Consider the following 24224-nt stretch of genomic DNA (forward strand, 5'->3'; position numbering starts at 1 on the left):
TTCTGCTCTGCTGGATGAGCTCTGCTGCCTGCGTGGAGAGAAATCAGGGAATCCCTCCATTCATTGGCTTCTCTCCAGCTTTATTCACCCATTTGTTCCCTCTCTATCCGCCCGTGTGCGTGTGCTGCATGAAGGCTCGGTTATCACTGCGAATGCATTCCTCTTGTGACAAAGATAAAGAAGCTTCGCCTGCCGCTGCATCTTTGCTTAGAGGAGCCAAATGAACCAATTTAGGAAAGCGTCACGATGACAGATTACTGTAGGGCAGTAAATCTTACACAGCAGAGGGTTGTTGCTCAAGAACACTGAAGGAAAATGTACATTTTCTCAAGGTTGTTGGTGTTTTCTTCCATGATTTTACCCACCCAACACTGAAACACAAGCTATTACACACAGTTCTTCATATTGAAATGACATAAAGCATGGAGTGGATGTCAGTTCATCGGCTTCGTTTTAATTTACATTTGGTTACAACCTTAAACACACAAACACGCCTGACAGGCGAGGAACGTCTGAATACGGTCTGCTGCTTCTCTGTCAGAGTAAGTAGCCACTCCGGCCAAAAGCCACCTCAATACTAGTTTCAGAGAGGTGAATTATCCCTTTATTTTTTTACATTTGGAAAGTCTGTTTGCAGCTAAATCTGGCTGTAGAAAACCCGCTGGTTACCAAATCACCACAATAATAACGACTAAATCCTGCAATAGGCTGTGTGTGTTTACTTCAGTTTTCTGAACTCAGGCATTTCGAAAAGCAGCAAATTACCAAATCATACCACAATCATTTCACATTTGAAAGGATTTTCTTTTTCAATCACAACAGAGAGAGGGAGCAGCACACTCCAAATACACCCAAAATATTTTTAAATGTGTCCTTCTGAAATATTTATGGCCAATTGAGTATTAATAAAGCAGCAATCTAAAGCCGAACCAGCTCATCATAAGCATATATTGGGAATCTTATGTTCAGGTTGCAAATTTGGACATTAAACATATTATAAAATGATGCCTTAGAATATTTTTATTATTATTTTTTGCCATTTTAAGATATTTTCACAGTGAACGGGCAAAGAATTCACGTATAGAGCATATTTTCACTGCTACAAGATTTATACTCACCAATGGTGCCATATTCTTCAGCAGGGCTTTAAGATGCAATATAGTTCTTGATCACTGTCATATTGAGGATTTGGGATAAATACAAAGACTTAAGTATATCATGTCACTGTGTTGAGGCTTTTTAGATTGTTCTCGACAGCTCTTTCTCCAGCTGTGACTGGGCGGCGGTTTATGTTTCTTTTCATCATGCGGCAATCTGCAGTTCCCATCATCAGCATTCCAGAAGAACAGTTTGCTGACTTTGTTGTTTTGGGTCATTTTGCCTTGATGTTTGTACTCATGATTGTTGCTCTGTGGCCAATAGATATGGGATAATTAGGGCTGTCAATCAACCGAGAATCGAGATATTTTGGTCATACATACACATAGTCACTTCTTTTCATGTTTATGCAAAGCATAAAAGCAAAGTCTATCAAAAGAATTTCACAGTTCAGTCAGTCTTTTATGATATGTTCATTGCACATGTTTATATCGAGCTAACTATAAATGTACAATATATTGTACAGCCCTTTTCTTAAGCTGAGATGCAAAATTGATAGACTATAAAACTAGTCTGCAATCATTCCGAATGCATCCCAGGAAGACAGAGAAAAGCATAACCCAAATGGCATATAATGGACATAAAATGACTATACTCAAGCACATTGGCAGCAAATAGATGCAAAACGAGCAAAATAAGACATGGAGCGATGGAAATGGGGTATAAAATGGTCTATGAGGTATAATGCAGCAATTTCAAGACATAAAACAACCATAATCCGATATGAAATTACGCAGAAAAAAACTATCATGGGCAGCATCACCGTCACAGAGAGATGTCAGATGAGCAGGAAAGCATCAGCCCTTGCACAATAATTTATAAGGTTTCACAACAATCATCATTTGAAAAAGGCTGATTTTCATTTCAGGATATTCCGCCTTACAGTGGAAAGGGATAAACTTCCCCTCTGAGCAGGAATGAGGTCAGTCTGTTTCTTCATCAGAAGTGCCAGGGTGCATTGATCATTGTGTCAGATAACCAGCCAGACATCAAGCCGTCTGACACTTTTCGGTTACCGCCAGTCATCCCTGAAAAGCCCTGGGGTGTCCTGGTGACTCCCTGCACAAGGTCACGCGTAATTACGAGCTGGGGAGCCACACTACCTGTTACAGACACATCAAGCTGCCCACTTCTTTCACGCAAACCCTGCACTCCCTCTGACTGCACGTCTGGGACAAGTTCAACACCGCTGGATGGTTTTTTTTTTAAATTGTTTTTTTAAGGGGGTGGGGGGGGGGGTGATTATTACGAGGACCGAGAAAGGGAGCTTTTTTTGCTGCATTGCACCTGCACAAACGCGCCTAAGTTTGGGTCAGGAAGTGTCTGGTCCCACATGATGTGAGCTCAGTGCTCCGTGGTGGTGGTCGTGATGGTGGAATGACAGCAGCCCAGTGAGACCCCCACCCCCACCCCCCTCCGTCCCGTCCGTCGTCCCAAAGCACACAGATAAAACACCAGCAAACAGGCTGCAGCGAGCTGACCATATGTGTCATATGGCAGACAGAGGTGGAAACAGGCGGTGATCTGTGTCCGGCACTATCGTTCCTTTTTAATGAGGAGAGCTGTGGAGCGGTGGTCTTACCTGGTGACCGGAGACAGCGATGAGGGACCGGCTGGTGGGGGGCTGCGGTGCGATCCCGGGAACCGAAAGCCGTAGTGCCGGTGCGCCTGAGCACCACCGTCTGAAGGAAGACACTGCTCCACAGCCAGGGTGTTCCCGACAGGAGGGGGCGTGGTGTGTGTGTGTGTGTGTGTGTGTGTGTGTGTGTGTGTGTGTGTGTGTGTGTGTGTGTGTGTGTGTGTGTGTGCTCCAGATGAATTATATTTGGTCGCGCACCCGCGCGCGTGCGTCCTTATAATAAAGGCTCATTCTGACAATGCGTCAGTTGTTTTCAGGTATAACAGTGAAACTTGGTGGCAGCATGAACAGCAGGATTCACACTGCGGTGGTTGAGGGGAAACTCCCCTGCTGTCACTGGGAGTACATTATGTATTATGGATTCTCCCTGCTCACGTCCTCTGAGAGTGTATTTCTGTGGTGAAGTCCAGAGGAGCTGGCAGCCCTGCTGCAGACTGCCTTGTTTCTTTAATAGTCTAACAGAAAAAATAGTCTTGGGCTTTGAATAAACCTGCTTACAAACACATTCAGAGTATTAACATATAAACAAGTTGTTTCCTCCCGGTATACCTGACCTAATATTGGCATCAAAGACTTTTTTTTTCCTGATTAATTTTCCTTCTATTTCTCCTCTCGAGCCATTGAATTTAATTGTGCTTTTTTTATTTTCTCCGGGCATCTTAGTTTGTAACCCACCATTTCATTTCTTAGGATTGATATACAGCAGTTTTTCTGGGAGAGCAGATGGAAAACTGTTTCTGTGTAATTCCGGCTCCTTTCGAGCATCACGAATGAGCACATTCTGTGTCATATAAGCCATCGTGAAACTTAATTTACCATTAAATTGAAGCCTATCAAACTTCATAAAACATAACTGATCTGATAATACACTCGCTTTGGGGTGCAAATATGTTATTAGTAAATGAAAAACATCACATGTCCTTACATTCAAAAAGGGTTTCTGTCTATTTGACACATGTGAATCTGTAATTCACTGTTAAATAATAAATGAGATTGGATTTGATTAGTTACAACTTTATTGGTCCACCTGTTGGGCAGGTTCCAACAGAAATAGAGAGAAATAGAATCCACCTCCCACACCATTAAACAACATACAAAAAATTACGAGAAAGCCGACAAACATAGGCATCTGAGGATATTTCACACAAAAAGACATTTTGATCATCTTAAAAAAGTTAAAAATATATATATTGATAGTCCAACAGTTGTATGTGACATGACAAAGTTCATTCCAGATGTTTATCACATGATGAAATGTCACATTTATGCAAAAAAAGTCTAATAGAAACATACCACAGAAGACTTACACTCACAAAACAACTGATAATAGTTAAGATGAGATGAAAAAAATGAAAGACATTTAGTGAAGGGATGCAATAAACCATTTTTATATAAACTGACCATAAGCAGTCTCTAAACAAAGAACGGTAGCCTCAAATTAAGACTGTACAGTTATAAATAAGGCTAATAAATAATACCTAAAACAAACTGAAAATGGAAACAAAAATGGCAGAAATTACAAAAGTGAAGCACCGAATGACAAGAAAAAGGCCTCCATATCAGACCCTGGTGTCTGTAAAGTCATTAAAACAGTGTGCAATAATTGCCAAATAAAGAAGAGACAGAAACTATAAAAACACTGAAAAAAAACAGAAATCTGACTACAGAAAACATTTATAAGACAAATAAACAAATACCAAGACCAACTTCAAAATAAATATAAAATTCAAGAGACAAAACAAACATGACACAATGACACACAAAAAGACAAACCAATATTCAATTAATAATTGTCGAAATAATACAAGAGGACTCAAACAAACAACAAAAACAAGAAATTCATCACAGTCAAATTGAAAATACAAGAAAAAAAAGCCACATAGGCCAAACAAACTCAGAATTACAACTAACAGAATAGAAACGAATAAAATTAGGGATTAAATTGAGCACAAACAGGCTAAATATCATGTTTTGTGTGGTTTTGTCGTGTCGTGTCGTGTCGTGTCTGTGTTGAGCCACGGTGGGGCGACACGGCGGAGAGCAGCGAGCCGGAGGAGGCGCAGGGGAGCCGGGGAGGCCTCTTGACTGAGCTCCGCTCCTTGACTCGGAACCGACAGGCAGGAACAACAACAACACAAAGACCACAACCGGCGGTCGCCATGGAGGAGTACAACTCCGGAGACGAGGTTCCCTCATCCCAACCGCTTTATTTTCTCCTCGACACCTCGTATCTCGACCATTAAATCAGCCGTTTGCCTGTTAGCTTAGCTTTAGCCACATCCGTTAGCCTTTTAGTGTTAGCTCGTTAGCTTAGCCACTTAGCTCAGCTTTTCTCTATCCCGGGGTGTGGTCAGTGTCTTTGAATTAACAAAGTATTTTATTAGCCGTGGCATCAGCGTTAATTTACTCAAACTGTCGGCTCATATTGGTGCGTTCAGTAAATAAGCTGCTGGAAAACCTTTTTTATACATATTAAAGAATCATGCTGGGATACTTTATTAGTCTTTTTACTAATTGAAAGCGGCTGTGAACAGTTCACTTGATTGAATGACTGCAGAGTTTTACTGCTCTTAAATCCTTATCAAGATAAATGATCTGCATTTAAATACGCTTCAAAACAACACACACAAATACATATGTACTAATAGTAACAGCTGGATAGGTATTTCTATGGTATGTGTACTAATTGTGCTTTGAATTGCCCCGAGGTGATGAATAAAGTTAATTGAATTGAATCTTTCTCAGGTCCTTAAGAAATAGTATTGTTTGATCAAATATGGAAATTATCCTGTAATCCAGATGATATGTGTTCAGAAATGTACATGAAAGACAGTTAGATCTCAGCCCTTAATATTTGTGACCTTTTAAAGTTAGTGTAACTGCAATTTTGGGACATTGATATAATAATAATTTGTTTTAAATCGATGGAAATCACCTTTTTATTGTCTTTTATGCTTACATTTCTTGCTTGATTTCTGTTGAGTTCCTACATTTTCTGAGTACAAAAATGTATGAGTATCACAATCGCAGTATGTCAGAATAACTCGAAAAGCGCAGTAGGTCTTCTTTATGAGTGGAGTAACACCAAGCAGTAAAAACTGTGTACATGTCCAATATAAAGTCACAATTAAATCAGCTAGTCTGAGGAGAAAATTACAGATTGCTTAATATGATTACTTAAAGTTGCATTTGAGAATGTGGCATCTATTTTTAATTCCTCTGACTAACATCACTATGTAGAAAAACTGTCTCTATTTCCTTTACTCTGCAGGTCATCTTCAATCCTGATGAGAGCAGCAGTCTGGTCAAAGAGGTACACTTCAGTCTGTGAAATAAACAAAATGCTTTTTTTTTTTCTTAATGGAAATTGATTGAGATGACTCATGTTAAATCACATTAAACCCGTCAGATCCTGTTTTCAAAGGAGTCCTAACATAATATAAGATATGTGATGATGAATGGAGACACAGAACAGAAACGACAACCTGCAAACACACTGTGAGCAAAAAGAACAAAAGTACCACCGACAATATCGAGAGTTTTAACCCACAGATAACGTGAGATCGGTATAATCTGACTGTGAGCAGAAACTGTTTCACTGAAAACAGCGGCAGCCCATGGAGCTCTGAACATAAGGGCTCATATATCAGAGATTTCTTTGTTTTTCCTCAGTGCATCGAAGGCGTCATCGGTGGAACCGATTACAACCAGAATAAAGTGAACCTGTGGACGGCCAGCATAGTGGAGCACTCCCTCACTCACCTGGTCAAACAGGGGCGGCCCTTTAAATACATCGGTGAGCTGACTACTCTTCTGACGTTCAGTAATGCAACACTCACCGTGTTCATGAACGTAAACACTCCCTTTTATTTTTCCTGCTGTGCTGCAGTGAACTGTGCCATCATGCAGAAGAGCGGCGCCGGCCTCCACACGGCCAACTCCTGCTACTGGGACACCGCCACCGACGGTGAGACGCAAAATCAATACCAGCAGACCCAGACTGACACCAGACAACATTTACGAGTTCTCTTCAATCTGGTTTGATGTCATTCTGGGGAACAGACATGGGGGGAATTTTTCCTTCGTGGCAGAATTTTCAGACAGACCTGTGTATCGTCTGTCTGGAAAACAGATTACAAAGCTGCTGGAGAAAGACTTTTTTTTTTTTTTATCAATATGGTATCTATCCATGATCGGTGACAAATATGGCCTCATTTCTTAACATATTTAGTAGGAATAATTGTTGAGTGTTTTGACTGCACTCTCCAGGGATCATGTGAGCTGCATGTTTGACTCGGTACAGGTTTAGTGCCGGACTTACTGAGCAGTTGGGGAATGAGGGAGTTGTTCAGGTGGCCTGTCAGCAGTTAGAATTAAACAGACATGTTTGTGGTAAAAAGATCGTTTTCCTAACCTAGAATTGCAAAACAAGATAAAAACCACTTAATTTCTTGTGTGCTGTTTTAACTCCTCAATGCATTTCTGTTATTGAATAACATTTTCTGTGAATTTGCTTTATAATTGGGGTAAAAGGAACTTTTTGCTAAAAGAAATATGAATATCATTCACAAACACGAACAGAGAGTCGCACAAAAATAAACCTGTGGAGCAGCGACGAGCTGCAGGCGTTTCTTTGTCTGGAGGCGACTTGAGGATTCATTGGGAGCTCGACGGAGCGACTCGCTACGAGTATTGGGAGGTTTCCGAGCCACGGGTACCACCGGTGTATCGAATTAAGCAGTTTTCCTGTTAACTGGTGACCGGCTTCCTCAAGCGTCTCCTTTTCACTGCAGATGTTAAAAACTCGACCAAAATCCACAGCTGTCCTGGCAAACGCTGTTTAACTGCATTTCCCCCCAAAAATTTCAAGTATCGTAGAGTTTGTTTGTCTTTTTTTAACATCAGCTGCTGCTAATGACTTGTGGCAGAAGTCACCAGTTTACAGGGGCACCAGTGAAACCGAAACACCAGACAGTGAAGCACTATTGTAAAGATCCACATTTTGTACTATTATTAGTAAATATGTACTATTTATTTCATTATTTGAGCTGATATCTAATGTACGTTTGCGCCGCATCAGGAGATACAAATTCTGTTGGGGGCGATTACTTGTGCACGACGGGGAGAAGCTCAGATGACTCCACCCACGCCGCGGTCGTAGTATTGAAATGGAAAACGAAAGAACCTGAGTAGAGTAGAAGGGAGGCGAGCAGGGATGAGTAGGTACTAGTGGACAGGCGCCATTACAATGATCTCACTGAATCAACAAATAAAACATTAGACTTCAGAGTTATAACTTAATATTTTTTACTGTGTCCAAAAAAGCTGAACCATGAAGTAGAAATCCTCTGTGGTCCTCCACCCTCTTTTGAGGAACCAGGTTGTAGTATCCCCAGTGAACCGTCCAGTGAAGCTGCTTTTGTCTTTGCTCTCTGAGTCTAGATGAAACGATTCCATTCATTCACAAGAACAGCGTGACTTCAGAAGTAATTGAAACGGTTGAAAATGCGAGAAGAAAGAAACGGAAACAAAGCAGTGTTTATGCTCCGGTGCTGAAACACCCACGGCCCAAATGAAACTAGTCAGAATGGATCAGAGTGCCGACGTGAAGGCGGAGGTTTATTTATGGCTTCAGCTTCGCAGCTCCAGTTGGAGGCAGACGGATCGCATCATTAAGTGGGCGGACGGCTAACGGGACCCTTCGGGCCCGGCCACGATGACGAGGGGAAGAACAGTAATAAACTATCAATCAGCACTGATCGGCCAGAACATTAGGACCACCTGCCTTGTGCGCAGAGGCACATGAAGCGTGATTCCTGCCGTGTGTGTTTCAGGGAGCTGCACCGTTCGATGGGAGAACCGCACCATGTACTGCGTGGTCAGCGTGTTTGCTGTGGCGCTGTAAAAGCAGCTGATCTTTCACCATGAACGCCGCCATGTCTGAAGCTGCGCTTGAAGTACCGCCATGAGCAAGACGCCACAAAGGTCCTGTGAAGATCTCGTCCTGTAGAGGCTCATGATAAGTCGCTTTGTTTCCCCTTGACAGGCAAGAACAACACAACTTCAGCTGTGTTTCAAATAGATGGGAGTCACTGTTATCCAGATGATACTTTTCAGAATACCCTTTTCCTTAAATATCCCACGGACATAGTCTTTGCTCAAGAAGTACAGATAAAAGTGAGCACTTAATATTAACCAAGCTTATTAAGCAGATTACTGTAACTTTTTCCATTGAACCTGGTTTACTTTCAGCCGTGCGGTGAGCGAGGCAGTATCAGTCCAGGAGGAGTAAAATTTGTAATTCTGAGTGAGATATCTTGATATCTATCAGATGAAGTTTAGCACAAACATCCATGTCTCCTTCAGGATCTTGTTGTTGTGTGAAAGTTGTAATTTGTGTAATATTTTGATGAATGACCAAATATCTGAGACATTGTAAGGTTCCAATCAGCTTCAGCTGTGTTTTGTTTACTGCAGCTTTTTCTCCTTCGGGACATTCCCAAACTAAACCGACTGAACTGTTACTGTAGTTGGAGTAAGAATGTATTATTTATCTTTTTGTAAGTACACTCATTCGTCTATCTGTGTCAAGTGTTACTAGTCTGTGTTGATAATTTAATAATTTGACAGTGTCTGTCCCAATAACTGAAGTTATTTTCTTGTCCTGGAATTAATTTGTAGAACAGTTTGTTAAAATAAACTTTTTTTTTTTTCATGCCATCTATTCGTTTGTTTGAGCAATTTAAGATAAGAATGTGGTCGCGACAAAGTTGCAGTAAGAGCGATCGTCCACTAGATGTCAGCACAACACTGAATGAAGGAAACAAAAAAAACAAGACAACCCGGACAGTTTTCACATATAAATATAAATTTAGTTTGATTTTTGTTGTGGATATTTTTTTTCATTTAAATGCCTTTTATTTATTGTGTTATATTTTTGGCTTGAAAGATTCCTTGTATAATTTGTATAAACTGGAGCATTCACGTGATTCTCGAGGTCGTCAGCCCTCTGTGGATACATTGAAAAAAGTTAGTGCAAAAACAACCACACCGACATTCTCTCACTCTCTCACACATGAGTACATGTTAAAGGAAGCCTATTATCATTCTCAGTATTTTTAGATCACATCTATGAAGTTAAAATGGTTCCTGTTAATTTTAGAGCCAGATTTGTATGAAGTAACTTTGCAATCTTTTTTTAAAACATAATTCGTTTTGGACAATGAGGCTGGAGTCAAATGACAACATGATACACGTAGTAGCGTCCATAGGTGCTGGTCAACTTGAAAATAAAAGGACTTTAAGGGAAGGTGGACCTGAAGTAGACAAATAGCCTGCTTCAGGCAGGTGGGGCATGTAGGACTTCACTAAATCCTTTTTTTCCTTTTAAATTTGCAAATCATCTACGACTGATGGGCGACCTCAGACATGAGCATAGTAGACCTCCTTAAAAGTGTTGAATAAGCAAAAATACATGTCACAATTTCAAACGACACTCTGTCTGTTGGATATAATCAGATATTGTGTGTTAAATATTCTAGCTGATGAGACGTACGGACACTAACCGGGCATGAGCCTGAAAAATGCAAATACATCCAGATGAAGCGTTTCACTTCACGACAGCTGCTGTGCGATGGTTTGACACTAAAAAAGCCACTTGAAAAGTCCTTTTTTTTTTTCAAATTGTTTTTGTAAACGTGCAAAAAACATCCGTGCTTTACAGTAACATGTACGGTGATGGAACATCTGGTCAAGCACGAGTACACCACAGAAGCAGCGCGCTGTTGCTCATAAAGCTCTTATCAAGGAGTAAAAAAAAAGCTGATTGCTTGCAGCCATAAAACTAGCGAGGAGAGGGGGACTTAAGCAAAAGAATTTACTAAGAAGACTCCTCATCACCCTCTCTGGCTCCGCCTCACCTTGAGGCTCCCACACATGCACACTCCCATGCCAAAGAGAGACACTAAATACAATCACTGAAAATGCATGGATCCATGTGATCAGTAATGCAGCATAAAAGTGGACAGACTCAGTAATGCTGATGTCCATTACTGTCTGGGTTCAGGGCTGCCACGATGGGAACAGCAGTGACCACCTCTGCAAGGAGCTGAGATGGATTTATGAGGCCAGAGGGGCGTGAACTCTCAGAGGGATCCATGTGGCACTTGGAAGGCTCCACAGAGTACGAGTTTCTGAATCAGCACGAATGTGACGCTTTAAGCAGTGCAGGTCACGCTGTGGACAATGTCACCATTGTTTTCCCCTCCGACGTTGTTCGTGTCATTAGCAGTGTCGCAGATTGTGTCATTGAGCATGTCGTACGTCGTGTCGTTAGGCATGTCGTATGTGCTGTCGCTGGCCGTCTCCTGCGCTCGCCGTTCGGCCGCCTCTTTGACCTCGGAGGGGCTCGGCGGCTCCTGGACGGTCTCTCTCATCGGCCTGTTGGGAACCGAAGACGAGTTGCACATAAGGCAGAGCAGAGAGGAGCAGTCCCAGCAGCCCTGCGTCATGTTGGAGGAGAACAGCCTCCGGCACGGATGACAGAACTGGTAGAAGACCAGCATGAAGAAGATGGCGATGGCGTAGGCGACCAGCAGCTGCAGCACCAGCAGCGGGGCACAGATGAACTCATAGAAGTCTGTCTTGTAGATGTACCACAGCAGAAGGAGCGAGGCGTTCTCCACGAAGCGCAGCATGTAGTACACGGCCATGCGGTACCAGTTCTGGGACTTGTTGATGAGGTCCGGGTCGTTGAGTTTCACCTGCACCGCCGACCAGCAGAACATGTTGATGCCGGCGTAGAGGAAGGTGAGCAGGCAGAGCACGATGGTGGTTCCCACCCTGGTCAGAGTTTTCTCGATGTTCTCGGGGAACGGCGAGTGGCTCTGCCAGAACAGGATCCAGGGGTAGAGGAAGAAAACCAGGAAGTTCAGCAGGACCACGGGCAGCACCCAGAGCTGCAGCACGGAGCTGAAGAGGACCAGGACCGCCACCCGGGTGGCGATCTCGAAGCTCCTCCACAGGAAGATGCACAGGTAAGCCAGAGGCCGCACGTCCACTTCATAGTCGTCGTATTTGATCTTAATAGCCAGGATGTTGCAGCGCAGAGCTCCGTACACGATGGACAGCAGGGAGATGATCATCAGTGTGCCTGGCGGGGAGAATGAGAGAGAAATAGAAGTTGGTTAAAGGAAAAAAAAAGTGATTCCGCACAGAGCTTGAACCACAATGTGTCTGTCGCCCTCGCTCTGCCCAGGCTGCGTCTCACACCAAGGAGAGGTTTGTGGTGGGAGGACAGACTTTCTAATGATTGTGACCAGCTGCTGGGACGCTAGTCATTGTCTGAAATATCTGGTTAGTCTTTATAATGGACATAGAAACCATCTTTATTCTTCATTTGCATGAATCAGTAAATCAGCTGAAGTAAATTAATGTATGAAGTACCGAATGTACACAGAGGGACCTGAGGGAAATCTTGAGACACCAGCACTAACATGGAAACAGATTCTCACAGATATGCACGCTTAATACAATTCATTCACATTTAAAGTGATCCCTTCAAGCTGGTTTTTGTGCCTTTGTCAGTCAAACTTTGCATTTAAAACATGTTCTCAGTTTTATCTGAAATTAGATGCATACTTGAGTTTTTGTGTCTGCCTTGCCTCAATTCAACATTTTCCTCTGAAACTCCATATTCAGATTTTTCTTTTCCATCTGTTGATACATTTAGAGCCTTGGGCATCACAGGCAGCTGTGACTTATCTGCACTGACATTAACGCCCCACATAATGACTTTTAAGTAGATTTCTCAGCTCATATCCAAAGTCTATGTGAAAAGTGGGGACTGAAGATAAATACTGCTTGCAGCAGTGTAACATTGTCAGACGAGACAGGAATAATAATGAACCCAACGTTTGTGTGGAGTTATGATTATATTCACAGTTTCAGGCTGAAGAAGCTGGAAATCGCCGTCCTTATAAAATGATTTCACTGTCAAATTATGATAATTACACATTCATTATATGAGATAAAATATTGGGGAAACTTACCCATTACATCTATAAGATATTTTTGATCTCCTTTTCTAAGTTCAGAAGCATTTACTGAGAGTTTGTCCAGCTTCCACTTGACCGATCACACTTTGTACAAGATTTTAGAGTGTGTATGTAGAAATCTTGACTCTTTTAACCATTCATAGGACACCCGCTGAAGATAATGACATTTCATTTTTAATTTTATGACTTATCAAACACAATGAACAATTTAATGTTTTATTATTATTATTATCATTATTATTAATAATAATAATAATAATAATATTATTAATATTATGTAATATTTCCCATTCGAAAAATTCTTTCTAAATGTCTAAATCACCGCGTTGGATGCATTTCTCACCGGATCTCTGTAAAACTGGAACTTGCAATCTGCAGTCCGTGCAAACGGAGCCACGGTTTAAATAGGCTGGTGCTTCTTGAAACCTCGACTATGAAACTCTTTTAGAGCGACGGAGCAAAGTCACTTTGGAAAAGAAAATCAATCTTGGTGAAATGGAGCACGACACAATCTAGAATGCACAATGGTCTTGCATAACAACTGCATGACTCTTGTATGACAAGCGCGCATCATTTGCAAGACAGCAGTGGAAATCAAACATTCATGATTCATGTATTTTCCCCCTCATTGTAGTTCCTCCAACTCGCTGCCGGCGCCCAGTGAGACCGGAGCTTCAGCAGCTTTAAGACTTTTCTTCAGTCGAGCCCATTATTTCTTTTTACCTCCCTACTAAAAATGACAGCTGAGGTAATGCAGGCAGTCAGGTGACGTTCATCAAACCCTCACTCGTCCATGTCGGACAGAGCAGCGTTCCAGGTCACCGCCCAGGTTTCCTCCGCTCCACCCTCCAGTAGCAAGATTTACACCACCTCATCCCTGCTGTTCGGCCGTTGAAATCAATACCGCCAAGCTCCCGGTGCTCGGTTGCTCTCCAAGCTCCAGCACTCAGTAAATGAACGTGGTCTATGCCACTGAGCTGCTGAGGTTTCTGCATCGACTTTACAGGAACACCACCCACGGTGCAGTGAGGATTATCTTCCAGGGACTTCAGCTGACTTACAGTCGTGGTTTCATCCTAATACACTGTCCATGTTCTGTCAGGAGCTCTTTAAACGTTTCAGAGTGACATTGAGGAACGTTTGAAAAAGGCAGACTGCCACACGAGCTGCTTGTTTTACAGGAGAATGGTGGTGCTTTTTGAGCCACAATTAAAATGTATATAAGGAACACGAATGTTAAATCATGATGTAAAACCCCCCACCTTCACTGACAGTCAGCTGGGATTAACTCTTTACTGATCCCTGTCTGGGGGATGGCTTCTCCACATTTAACACATCCTATCCATAGTTATCTCTAACTTCACGGAATGATCCTGCTCAGGGACCCACTCTGTCAGCTGTGGGAGTCAAACCTAGAAGCCTCCATGGAACCCGCCATTAAAAGGTTAAACAAATTCTCTCAACTGTTGCATATAGGGTAATTGGTTTCTTTTGTTTTTGACCAGTGTGAGCAGGACCAGTGGTTATAGCGACATGCCTATATGTGGACGTGTCCTTTGTCGTAAGAGAAAGTTGAATAATTGTGGAGCCCTTTGTTTAGAATGGGTGATTGGAGGCTCACATTCAGGTCATTAAATTAGTGTCAGCGAGCAGCAGAAGGGGGGGGGGGGGGGGGCTTACGGTCACATGACATCCTTTTTTTGGCCCTAATTTGATGAGCAGATGTCCTAGTTTGACTCGGCGTGAACTCTTTTCTAAATACCTCAAAGGAAATGAATTTCCACACCTTCTGGCTGTTGCATGGACTTACATTCATTTCTTACAGAGGAGTCTAGTACGACAGAAGAAACTCAGCGTGAGCCTGGTCATATAGTCGAACTCTAAACACGGATCTGAATGACTGATGATCCACAAGGATACAAATGAATTTTGAGGACATTGCATTGGCATGAATGACTTTCCCGCAGCCTGACATCACACATGATCACACCGAACCCTAAACCTTCTCCAATCATTTCTCATGGTTTTCAGTTGTTTCTCTCCTCATATCAAACATGCAGGTAAACTAGAATTGATGGCAGTGAGTCCGTCCACACTGAATCAAAGTGTTTTCCTCAATCGTGGTTAGTTTGGACATGAAAACTCAACTTTAATCTCCTGACAGCGTCGAAGTGACACAGCAGGAGGTGACACACATTCTGGCCTGAAACTATTCAACCATCCTGTAATTTCCATGTCAATTTTTTCACATTGAATTAAGAGGAGAGTCTTTTTGAACGACAGTTTGGTTTACAATTAAAAAACAATGTAGTAAAAGTGTTGAAGCTGCAGGTTGCCGACCCCCCCCCCCCCCCCCCCCGCCCCCGCCCAAAAGTGACCATAACCTTGATTTCATTGTTTCAATGATAAAAAAAATTAGATTGAATTTTTCTCATGGTGTCCCCACAAGGACGGTAAGTCTCCATAATAACGTGTGTGTTTCTCTCTCTCACACACACAGTTTGACCTCGTATCTGCATGAGATGGCAAAGAGAATCGCCGTTTTCGCTCCTCGGTTACATAACGCCACTTTGACTCATGAAAACACCGTCCTCTTATTTCCAATATGGCTCTTCAGCTGATCGGCCCACGCCGTGGTGGACGGGTGACAGACTGAGCTCCCGGCAGGGTCTGACGGACTGAAAAGCCACGTTACGCCTCTCACACTTCAGGGCCGGAGTGACTCCCCCTCCTCACCTCTTCCGACGGACACCCCCCGCTGCAGGACGCAGATGTAGAGCTGCAGGGTGAGCTGGGGGGCCGACCCGAGGAAGGCCTGAATGACAGAGGTGCGGGCGAAGGCTGCTCGGTGTGTAAACAGTTTCCCCTCCGCCTGCCCCACCTGCCGCTCCACCTCCTCAGACTGACCCCCGCGGGGCATCTGCTTCTTCCTGGTGATGCTGACATAAGGCTCCTCCACGCGGCCCACACTGCCGTAGATGCAGAACGCCTCCAGACACCTGAAACAGCAGGAGGAGCACAGAATGTGAAGAGCTGCTTCTGTTGGGCCGTTCACTGCCACACAGCGCTTCGTTACAGATTGATTTTTCTACTTCAGTTTAATTGAACACATTAGCCTCATCAAAAAAAAAGAAAGCTGGTCAAATATTATATGGCTTGTAATATCCTATAATTGTCCTCTTATACCAGGGCTGGGTCATTACTGTAATGGAGAACCGCCTCCCGATTGACCTACCTGGTAGAATGAAGGTAAAATAAATCAATAAATCAAAATACATTAAAAGAAAACAAGCAATAACAATTACATTTATTAACAGAACCTGTATGTGGTGGGCATATTTAACTGGAGCCAATTCATTTGCCCTGCCGTACGTTTTAGAAAATGTGTTTATTGTGACGTTTGAGTACCTGAATATAAGACTTCACATTGATTAAGAATCAGAGGATGTATTCAGTGTACTGAGCTCACGTGGTGATAACCGAGCGGCTGGGTCGACTTCACCAGCCCTCAGCTCTCTTTAATAAGAGTATCATAAGAGGCAGTCGGGCGTTTGTCCGTGCGCCACTAGAAACACTTAACCACGGAGAGAGCGGGCGGAGGGCCAGAGGTCGAGACACTGCTGATCTGCTGCCAGTGAAACCACAAGGCCGGAGGATTTAATCTACAGGAGGGATCAGCATGAAATACACCGGGACAAGATGCACACGTCACCCGCTGAACATAAATGACATGAGTGAGAATCTCAGGCGTGGTGAGTGAAGTGGGAAAGATCAGTCTCACAGTAAAGAGGTTGTTAGTAGCTACATCCAGGAGGAGTTAAACATCTGCTTCATCATCCAGTAATCTAATCAGCTCATCGCCTTCCATTTAGAAGTAGAAGAGTCACATCGTGTTTCCAATTTAGTTTAGTTTATTTCTGGATTCACACAACCGTACAGCTTCCAGAGCCACGCCCTCAGGATGTTTCCATGACTGGTTTAAGGCACCGCATAAACCTACAGAAACGATAGAGTTCGATCGTGTTGGCCTGAGCCATGATCGAGTAGCAATGTCTAGAACGTGTTGGCAAATACAGTCTGGAGTCAAAAAATAAAAAAAAACTAAATCGGTGTGATTCGGGATTAATGAGGTGTTTTTATAATAAAGTGTTTAATCGTCTTTTCATGTGAGAGAGAAAATGAGGATGAGCGGACAGATTTGTTACTTCTTATTTTACAACGACAATAAACTGTTGTAAAATGTGGACTTGCTCTATAAAGAGGTTGTAAACACATTCAGAGCTTTTTTTTTTTTTTTTTTACAGTTTGTTTGAAAAGCCCGTCGGCTACATTAACGTGATGTCCTTGTCTGTGGCGCCCTGCTGCCTTTAATTCAACTCTCACATCCTTGTTTGACCCTGTGACTTCTCCCTGTCAACTCCTGAGGGAAATACCTGCTGCAGCAGAGAAAAGAAAAACACTGTAAGACCGAGATGATCAATAAAACGATTAAACTGCAGCCTGACAGCCGAGTGGAGCGGACAGTGATTATATTTAGTTTCCACTCTATAAAGGACTATTTATTATCAATAGTTCTAAAAAAAAAAACACACTTAAATTCAATTTTATAATGACATACTTGACTTTATTAATCGATAATATCACCGCCTGACCCACCTGGGTGATCAATGATTTTGTGTTATTGTGTGAAAAAGAAGTCAGACTGGGACTAGAGCTGCACTATAGCAGGTGAACGTCCAATCATTCAATCCGTTTTCCTAAACTGATGTGATTTAAGATCAATTCAAAGAGTGAGACGGAGGATTTAATGGCTTTCCTCTGTCAGTCGACTGAAATCTGGTCCGTTTGAATTTGCGGAGCATGAACGCACAGCAGGGCGGCGGTTTGTTTCACGTCCTTCTTTTTGGTCGTTTCTCCTCGATTCTTCTGCTTCGACTCCGACCGGGTTTGAAATAATCGCAGCCATCAAACAATTTCAGTACTTCACATTAATCGGATGTATTTTTTTCCAGTTACATTTATAAATTCTGTCATTTATACTGAGCAGAACATGAATGAATAGTGCTTGGAAATCACATTAATCACTGCTTCACTCAGTCTTTTACTATATATATATATATATATATATATATATTTGATATATTAAAATGAAAACATTACTTTTCCAGTAAATTATTATTATTTTCTGCAGCAAACTCATTAAGTTTAGTATAACTGATGAGAATTACACAATCAAATCACTAAAATTATTACAACCTGCATCAACTAAGTGAGGCTGAAATTGTCACTAACTTCACATTTAAACCATTTTACCTGATGAGAGATTCGTGCTGCCGTATACGTCACCCAAGGATTCCAAAACATCCCAAACAATCAAAATATAGTGAATATAGATTATATGAAACAAATACAAAACACACTTTCACATCAATTTTCATCCCCTCATTGAAAACACCACCTTCCTGCAACCGGCATGAACCTTAAACAAGGTTAAGTTTTCTGGAAGCTCCTTGACTGTGTTACATTATTCAGTTTGACCACCGTTCTGCTGCTCTTTCAGGCGACACAAACTACAGACTGCAGTCGGCTTCAGCTTAAAAGAGAAGGAGAGACGGACAGACGAGCGTTCAGCTGTGAGACGAACAGATGAAGAGGAAGACTGAATCCTCTCTGCAAGCGGCTCCAGGCAGCTTTCACTGGAACTGCAGTCAAACTTTGAATTTTGCCGCACGGCAGAAAATCTTTTAATACTCCACTGGCACTTTTGAAATACTTCTGAGAAGGAAAATTTAAAACAATTAAGTGTTTTCTGTTTTGTGACTTTTTAAAGTTGTTAAAACGTTATTTCAAGTCACTAATAAATGGTGACGTCAGTCTAAAGGTGAGCACTTATTTCATCGACAGCGAAAACAAAAACAAACAGAAATGGGCTTTTTTGAGTGACACACTAATTATGTGTTTTACGGTGCTCGTGATCAACATGTTGTTGTATAACTGAACACTTTTCAGAATCAATGACATGCAACACACTGAAAAAAAAATTATTCTCAGTCATTTCCACAAACACAAAAATAATTTGTCGAGTTAATGTAATTTAATCATGTCCATCTATTCATATTAAGTAGATTGAATCCCATTTATTCCTATTATCTGAACAACGTGTATTAAAATGAACCCCAGGTCTGAACCTCCTGCCAGTCGTGTGTGGATGTGTTTAATGTAGGACAACAATATAATATAGTCTCATCGTCCCAAACAAACCAAGTGCGTGAAGTTTAAAAGGTCAAATGAGTTTGATCGTGGTGGAGATGAGAAATGACTTCATGGAACATAAACATTGCATACGTCCGCTGGAAGACACCAGAAGAGTTGTTTTTGTGCAAATGAGAGGAGGAAGGGCAGCAGAGACGGACATCCCCCCACCACCCCCCCCCCACTCCCCACTCCCCACTCCCCCTGCTTGTGTTGATGAAGATAAGGAAGCGCCAGTGACACGTGCTATTCTTAGATGTGCTCCTCGTCGAGGAGAGACGTAGAAGTATGAGCGGTAATCATTCGAATGCAGACGCTGGAGAGGAAGCAGGAGGGTAGGTCGGGGGGGGGGGGGGGGGGGGGGGGGCTGGTAAATCAACAAGCCGTGAGACAGAAGCAACAGTATGGACGTCAGGAGGACAGACATTCTACTGTGCCGGTCGAAGCGGGAGCTTAATGTGTCTGTTCTCACAGGCTGGAACACAAACATCCATCCTATTGTTCTAAAAGTGCTCCGTGTATAAAGGCTGATTGATCACTGCATGTTTCTAACCGCAAATAACTCTGTTATACTTACAGTGATATACACACATTGTACCTTAACTGACCAGTTATCAATAAGTCAATAACTAATATGGGTCCAGAAAAAAATATATTGAATTTACCATCATATGACTTTTTTTTTTATTATAATAAATCTATTAATTCTGATATCTTTGTTTTAATTCTGTCTGTTACTTTATGTGATATCATGTATTTTAACTGGTCTCTCTTGAAAAGGAAAACCTGTGTCTTATAAACAAAGGTCAGATAAGAAAATTGACAGGTTGCATCTGAGAACTTGGGACATTTCTTCGTAGATTTCCTTGAAAATAACCTCAAATAACAAGATTCGTCATTATGAACCTATGATCAGTAGATTAAAGAGGCCCTGCAGTAAACTTAGCCTCCTTAACACTGTGAATCTGAGACGTGTCCTGACACAAATCTCCATTCTTTGAAATTCATTCCCAGATCTGAGGAGGTCTCACCAGCTCAGTTGATTATATATTAAACATGAATACGCTTCATCCTCTCAGGTATCAATGACCTTTTGTTAAAAGAAAAACCTGTATAATGGGACATGTAGCGGATGTTTTAAGTCAAATTTATCCTGGAAAAAAGACACAATAATGACGGCTGCAGCAAGGAAACCACCAGTAACTGGATATTGTTTAAATCTCTAATAATAAAGGAAATATGCTCCATTTTCAGTCTTTTTTATTTATGCGTGGTGTGGTGAGAAGCACTCTCGACTTCTTTCTGTATGAAGTTTGCATGTTCTCCACCTACATGAAACACGACTCTACACAGCCGTTCCTCCACAGAGAGCCGAGAGCAGGGGTGTCCCGGCTCGGTCCTGGAGAACCGGCGTCCTGCAGGGTTGAGCCGTCTCCCAGTTGCAGCACAGCTGATTCCAATGAAGGGACTCCTTATTGGGATTTATCCCAACCTTGGTGATGACATCATCATCATCATCAGATTCAGGTATGCTGAAGCAGGGACAGAACTAAAACATGCAGGACACCGTCCCTCCAGGACCCAGTTTGGACACCTCTGGTCTAGAGCATTCTGCGTTCTGAATTTACAAATCGTTTTAATATTTCTGCAAACAAGTCCTAAAATGTTTTAATCGGTTTATCACTGTCAACTGTGTTCACGTTATTCTTTTAGTCCAGATGAATTAGGAGGGTTCTCTCCAGATTATCCTCTTAATTGTTGATCTTTTCTGCTTGAGTCTACGAGACAAATCAACTTTTTAAATGTATTTGATTCTCAGGGGTTTCTCACACTGTCCAAAACATGAACTCAGCATTGATTGATGAAGTGGTGTAGGAGAGGTATTGAGAACAGCTCATTAGAATAGTTACAGATTACTTTCTGCAGATTGATTAACCTTCCAGCTGGAGCTCGTGTTCTTGGAGATCAGTGGGTTTTAATGGGTTTACCAGCAGTCAGATCTCTGGCTGTGTGTATATTTAATATTGGTGTCAGTCTGGGGGTGGGGGTGGGGGTGTCCATGAGCTGGATTACACTCAGGGTCCTACATCCAGATGGTCCAGTCAAGACCAAAGCTCACAAAGAGCAAACACCAGCCTGATCCCCGGTTCCTCCATGAGACAGAGGAGCAGCCATGAGCTTCTTCATGAGCTCCAGCTGGGTTTTCACTCTGCTGCTTTAATGTCCTGTCATAAATAAGTCACACAGCTTGTGGTGAGAGATCAGGGCTGAGGACGATCAGAGATGAGACGGGAAGAGGTTGAGCTCAGCTGGCACAGCTGTGTGGGTGTGTGTGTGTGTGTGTGTGTGTGTGTGTGTGTGTGTGTGTGTGTGTGTGTGTGTGTGTGTGTGTGTGTGTGTGTGTGTGTGTGTGTGTGTGTGTGTGTGTGTGTGTGTGTGTGTGTGTGTGTGTGTGTGTGTGTGCAGCTATATGGACAGGGACTGCATTGATCAGTGTTTTACATGCTCTCCATATCATCATCATCATCATCATCAGCAGCAGCAGCAGCAGCAGCAGCAGCCATCACAGACTAAAGGCCACAGAGAACAACAACAGCAACGTGTGTGTGTGTGTGTGTGTGTGTGTGTGTGTGTGTGTGTGTGTGTGTGTGTGTGTGTGTGTGTGTGTGTGTGTGAGACGCTCTGGTACGCTGCGGGTGAGGCCGAAGTGTTTGTTAAAAGACAGAAACGACATGTGTGGGCTCGTGCACCTGTGGGTCACGAGCACTGCTCGGGATGTGAAGGCATCCGGAGCTCCAGCCCGGGACGCAGACATCATGTCACCACTGACCTGACGACGGGTCCGAGCTGCAGGATGTGCAGCAGCAGCACGAGCGGTCTGTCCCGGCTGAGGTCCCGGTGGATGAACGTGAGGGTCAGCTGCACCAGCACGGACGGCACGAGCGTGAAGAGCAGCGTCAGTCCCTGCCAGATCTGGTCCCCGGCGGAGCGGTACGTGGAGCTGAGGTACAGCGCTGCCGTGGTCTCGGCCGTGAACAGAGACACCGACACAAAGATGGAACTGGGGAGGCGCATCCTCGCTCACTCCGCCATTGGGGGTCGGCGGCGCGCAGCTTGGCTCGGGGTCCGCACGTCCATACCGAAACCGGGGAGCCGTCAGTTCGCGGTTCAGTCGGGGGCCCACCCCACGCGGACGCACAGCGTTGCGTCGGAGGCACGCGGCCGCTGCAGCAGCAGCTCGTCCGCGATATGAGGCGGCCGGGATGAGCGCGAGGAGGCTGCAGCTCCGGGGGAGGCCTGAGGGGGGCGCTGTGCGGCGAAATTTTCATTGATTGATTTTTTTAAATCAACATATTAACAGAGACATATCTACATCTCTTTATTTATATTTATATAGATAGATAGATAGAACATTTATATTCCAGTCTATTTCAATTATATTGAAACACATAAATAATTTTTTTATTTTAAAATATACTTTAACATTTTAAAATTCTGACTTTATTTTATAAAATCCAGGGATTAAAGTCAGAATTCATGAACTCGGAAAGCAATCCCTGGTTTTCTACATTTAGTGAACTTTTGTTTGTTTGGTTTTGTTTTTTGAAAAACAAATGTATAACGTTAATAGCCTGTATAAAGATTTACAGAATTCTCCAACTGATGTTTTGCAGAGACCCGAAGAGAAAAAAGAAGCAAAAAAAAAAAAAAAACCCACCTCAACTGCCAGCAACCTTTATTTGTTTGTCTTTTGTTGACCAGTTTTTGAAAGCAGGTTTGGAGGTGTTTTCTCCTGGAATTGTTTTCTGCTATATTTGTTTTTGTTCTTATGTTGTTAAAAAAAAATACAGAATATTGATGTGTTATGTGCAAACTTCGTGTTTTCGTATTTTAGATCTAATTTCCCTCATTCAGATGTTTATTTGTATTAACAATAAAATAGTCATTAGCTGACGTTATGCTGCAATACACTGTATGTATGTATTTGTTTACATGTTTCAACATGACTCTGAAAATGTGCAGAAGTTTTGTGTTTTCATGTCACAAAGCCACATTTTTCCAAATTAAGTTCTTTCACATGAAAGTGTTTAATTATTTTTTTTTAAATTTAGAAATTTAAACGGTCGTGGGCAAACATCAGTAGCCAGTTTATCCTTTGTTTACACTTTATGATGCTTTTGAGTTTTTTGTGGGACGAGTTTCACTGGTTTACTGTTCAAACATGGCAGCTATGTGAGGAAAAGCAGGTCAGATGCTAGAATATGAAGTTTGTTAACTTAACTTACAAATGCCATGAATTACGGTTGAAACACTCAAAACACACACACAAAACATCCTTATTGTTATTTCATCTGGACACTTTATTATAATAACAATAAACCTGCAGACATTGCATTGAACAGCTTGGATTGCAAATGCGCATGCACCCACACACACGCACACACACACACACACACACACACACACACACACACACACACACACACAAACACGCACACACACACACACACACACGCACACACACACACACAGGTTACAGATGTCCAACTACAGGCACATTAAGCTTTGGGGGAAACTGTTTTGTTTTGTCTTTTTGTGTGTTTTACAGGCCTTTCTTTTAAAACCATGTATATTGAGATTGCCCAAAGCATTTTCAGTTTCCGACATTTCTTCTCACTCTGAGAAATGTGATCATATCCAAAAGGTAGAAATCTCTTTTTAAGGCCTCATTTATTTACACTTATGGAAGGAAATCCACTACCGATTCACATAACTGAATTTCCCCCCAAAAAATGCAGACTCAACTGAAGGAAAATAATCTGTAATAATCCTGACAATAATGAAACTTTTTGCACTGCTGTTCGTCTCCATCACAAATCAACTGATAAAAACAGTGTTGTCTACACAACGTCAAATCACAACATATTGAACACTTAAAGTTTAAAACATCAAATACGATATATTGTTACCTCTGGTCCAACACCTCACTCATAACATTACACAAAGAAGGACGAGGACAATAATTATTTCCCTAAACAGTAACTGGCTGTGCCTCGCTACACATTTTTCACATAATTTTACTGTAAAAGTTCCATTTTACAATCCCTAATTTAAAGGTT

General features: G+C 42.4%; 3 protein-coding genes across 4 annotated transcripts in view; 1 reads left to right on the forward strand and 2 right to left on the reverse strand.

The window, feature by feature from the left end:
- The window catches only part of sytl5 (synaptotagmin-like 5), a 60777-nt gene extending 57918 nt beyond the window's left edge, over window positions 1-2859 (reverse strand). The window contains exon 1 of the mRNA XM_080478299.1: window positions 2741-2859. The gene's annotated coding sequence lies outside the window, so the exon portion shown is untranslated. The remainder of the gene's footprint in view (window positions 1-2740) is intronic.
- Window positions 2860-4848: 1989 nt separating this feature from the next.
- Window positions 4849-9521, forward strand: LOC308118745 (dynein light chain Tctex-type 3-like). Of its 2 annotated transcripts, none has more exons than XM_080478267.1 (5): window positions 4849-4983; window positions 6069-6110; window positions 6470-6593; window positions 6687-6764; window positions 8632-9521. In XM_080478267.1, exons 1-5 carry the CDS (start codon window positions 4957-4959, stop codon window positions 8700-8702), a joined length of 342 nt encoding a protein of 113 aa, XP_080334393.1. In that variant the 5' UTR covers window positions 4849-4956; the 3' UTR covers window positions 8703-9521. The 2 variants fall into 2 exon arrangements, with proteins under 2 accessions (XP_080334393.1, XP_080334394.1); XM_080478268.1 differs by having other exon boundaries at window positions 4937-5470.
- Window positions 9522-9651: 130 nt separating this feature from the next.
- On the reverse strand, window positions 9652-22353 carry xk (X-linked Kx blood group (McLeod syndrome)). The gene is made up of 3 exons (XM_080478266.1): window positions 21935-22353; window positions 15589-15851; window positions 9652-11948 (listed from the first exon to the last, which is right to left on the reverse strand). Exons 1-3 carry the CDS (start codon window positions 22177-22179, stop codon window positions 11014-11016), a joined length of 1443 nt encoding a protein of 480 aa, XP_080334392.1. The 5' UTR covers window positions 22180-22353; the 3' UTR covers window positions 9652-11013.
- Between the last annotated feature and the right edge of the window lie 1871 nt (window positions 22354-24224).

Source organism: Lipophrys pholis (genome assembly GCF_963383615.2).
Source record: "Lipophrys pholis genome assembly, chromosome: 13".
Classification (NCBI taxonomy): Eukaryota; Metazoa; Chordata; class Actinopteri; order Blenniiformes; family Blenniidae; genus Lipophrys; species Lipophrys pholis.

Excerpts from the sequence above, each read along its gene's own strand:
- LOC308118745 (XM_080478267.1), top strand. The coding sequence starts at position 4,957 with ATGGAGGAGTACAACTCCGGAGACGAG. Across the intron at positions 6,111-6,469 it reads GCAGCAGTCTGGTCAAAGAG|TGCATCGAAGGCGTCATCGG; the intron begins GTACACTTCAGT and ends GTTTTTCCTCAG. Across the intron at positions 6,594-6,686 it reads GCGGCCCTTTAAATACATCG|TGAACTGTGCCATCATGCAG; the intron begins GTGAGCTGACTA and ends GCTGTGCTGCAG.
- xk (XM_080478266.1), bottom strand. The coding sequence starts at position 22,179 with ATGCGCCTCCCCAGTTCCATCTTTGTGTCGGTGTCTCTGTTCACGGCC. Across the intron at positions 15,852-21,934 it reads CAGCTCGGACCCGTCGTCAG|GTGTCTGGAGGCGTTCTGCA; the intron begins GTCAGTGGTGAC and ends CTGCTGTTTCAG. Across the intron at positions 11,949-15,588 it reads GGGGGTGTCCGTCGGAAGAG|GCACACTGATGATCATCTCC; the intron begins GTGAGGAGGGGG and ends TCTCCCCGCCAG.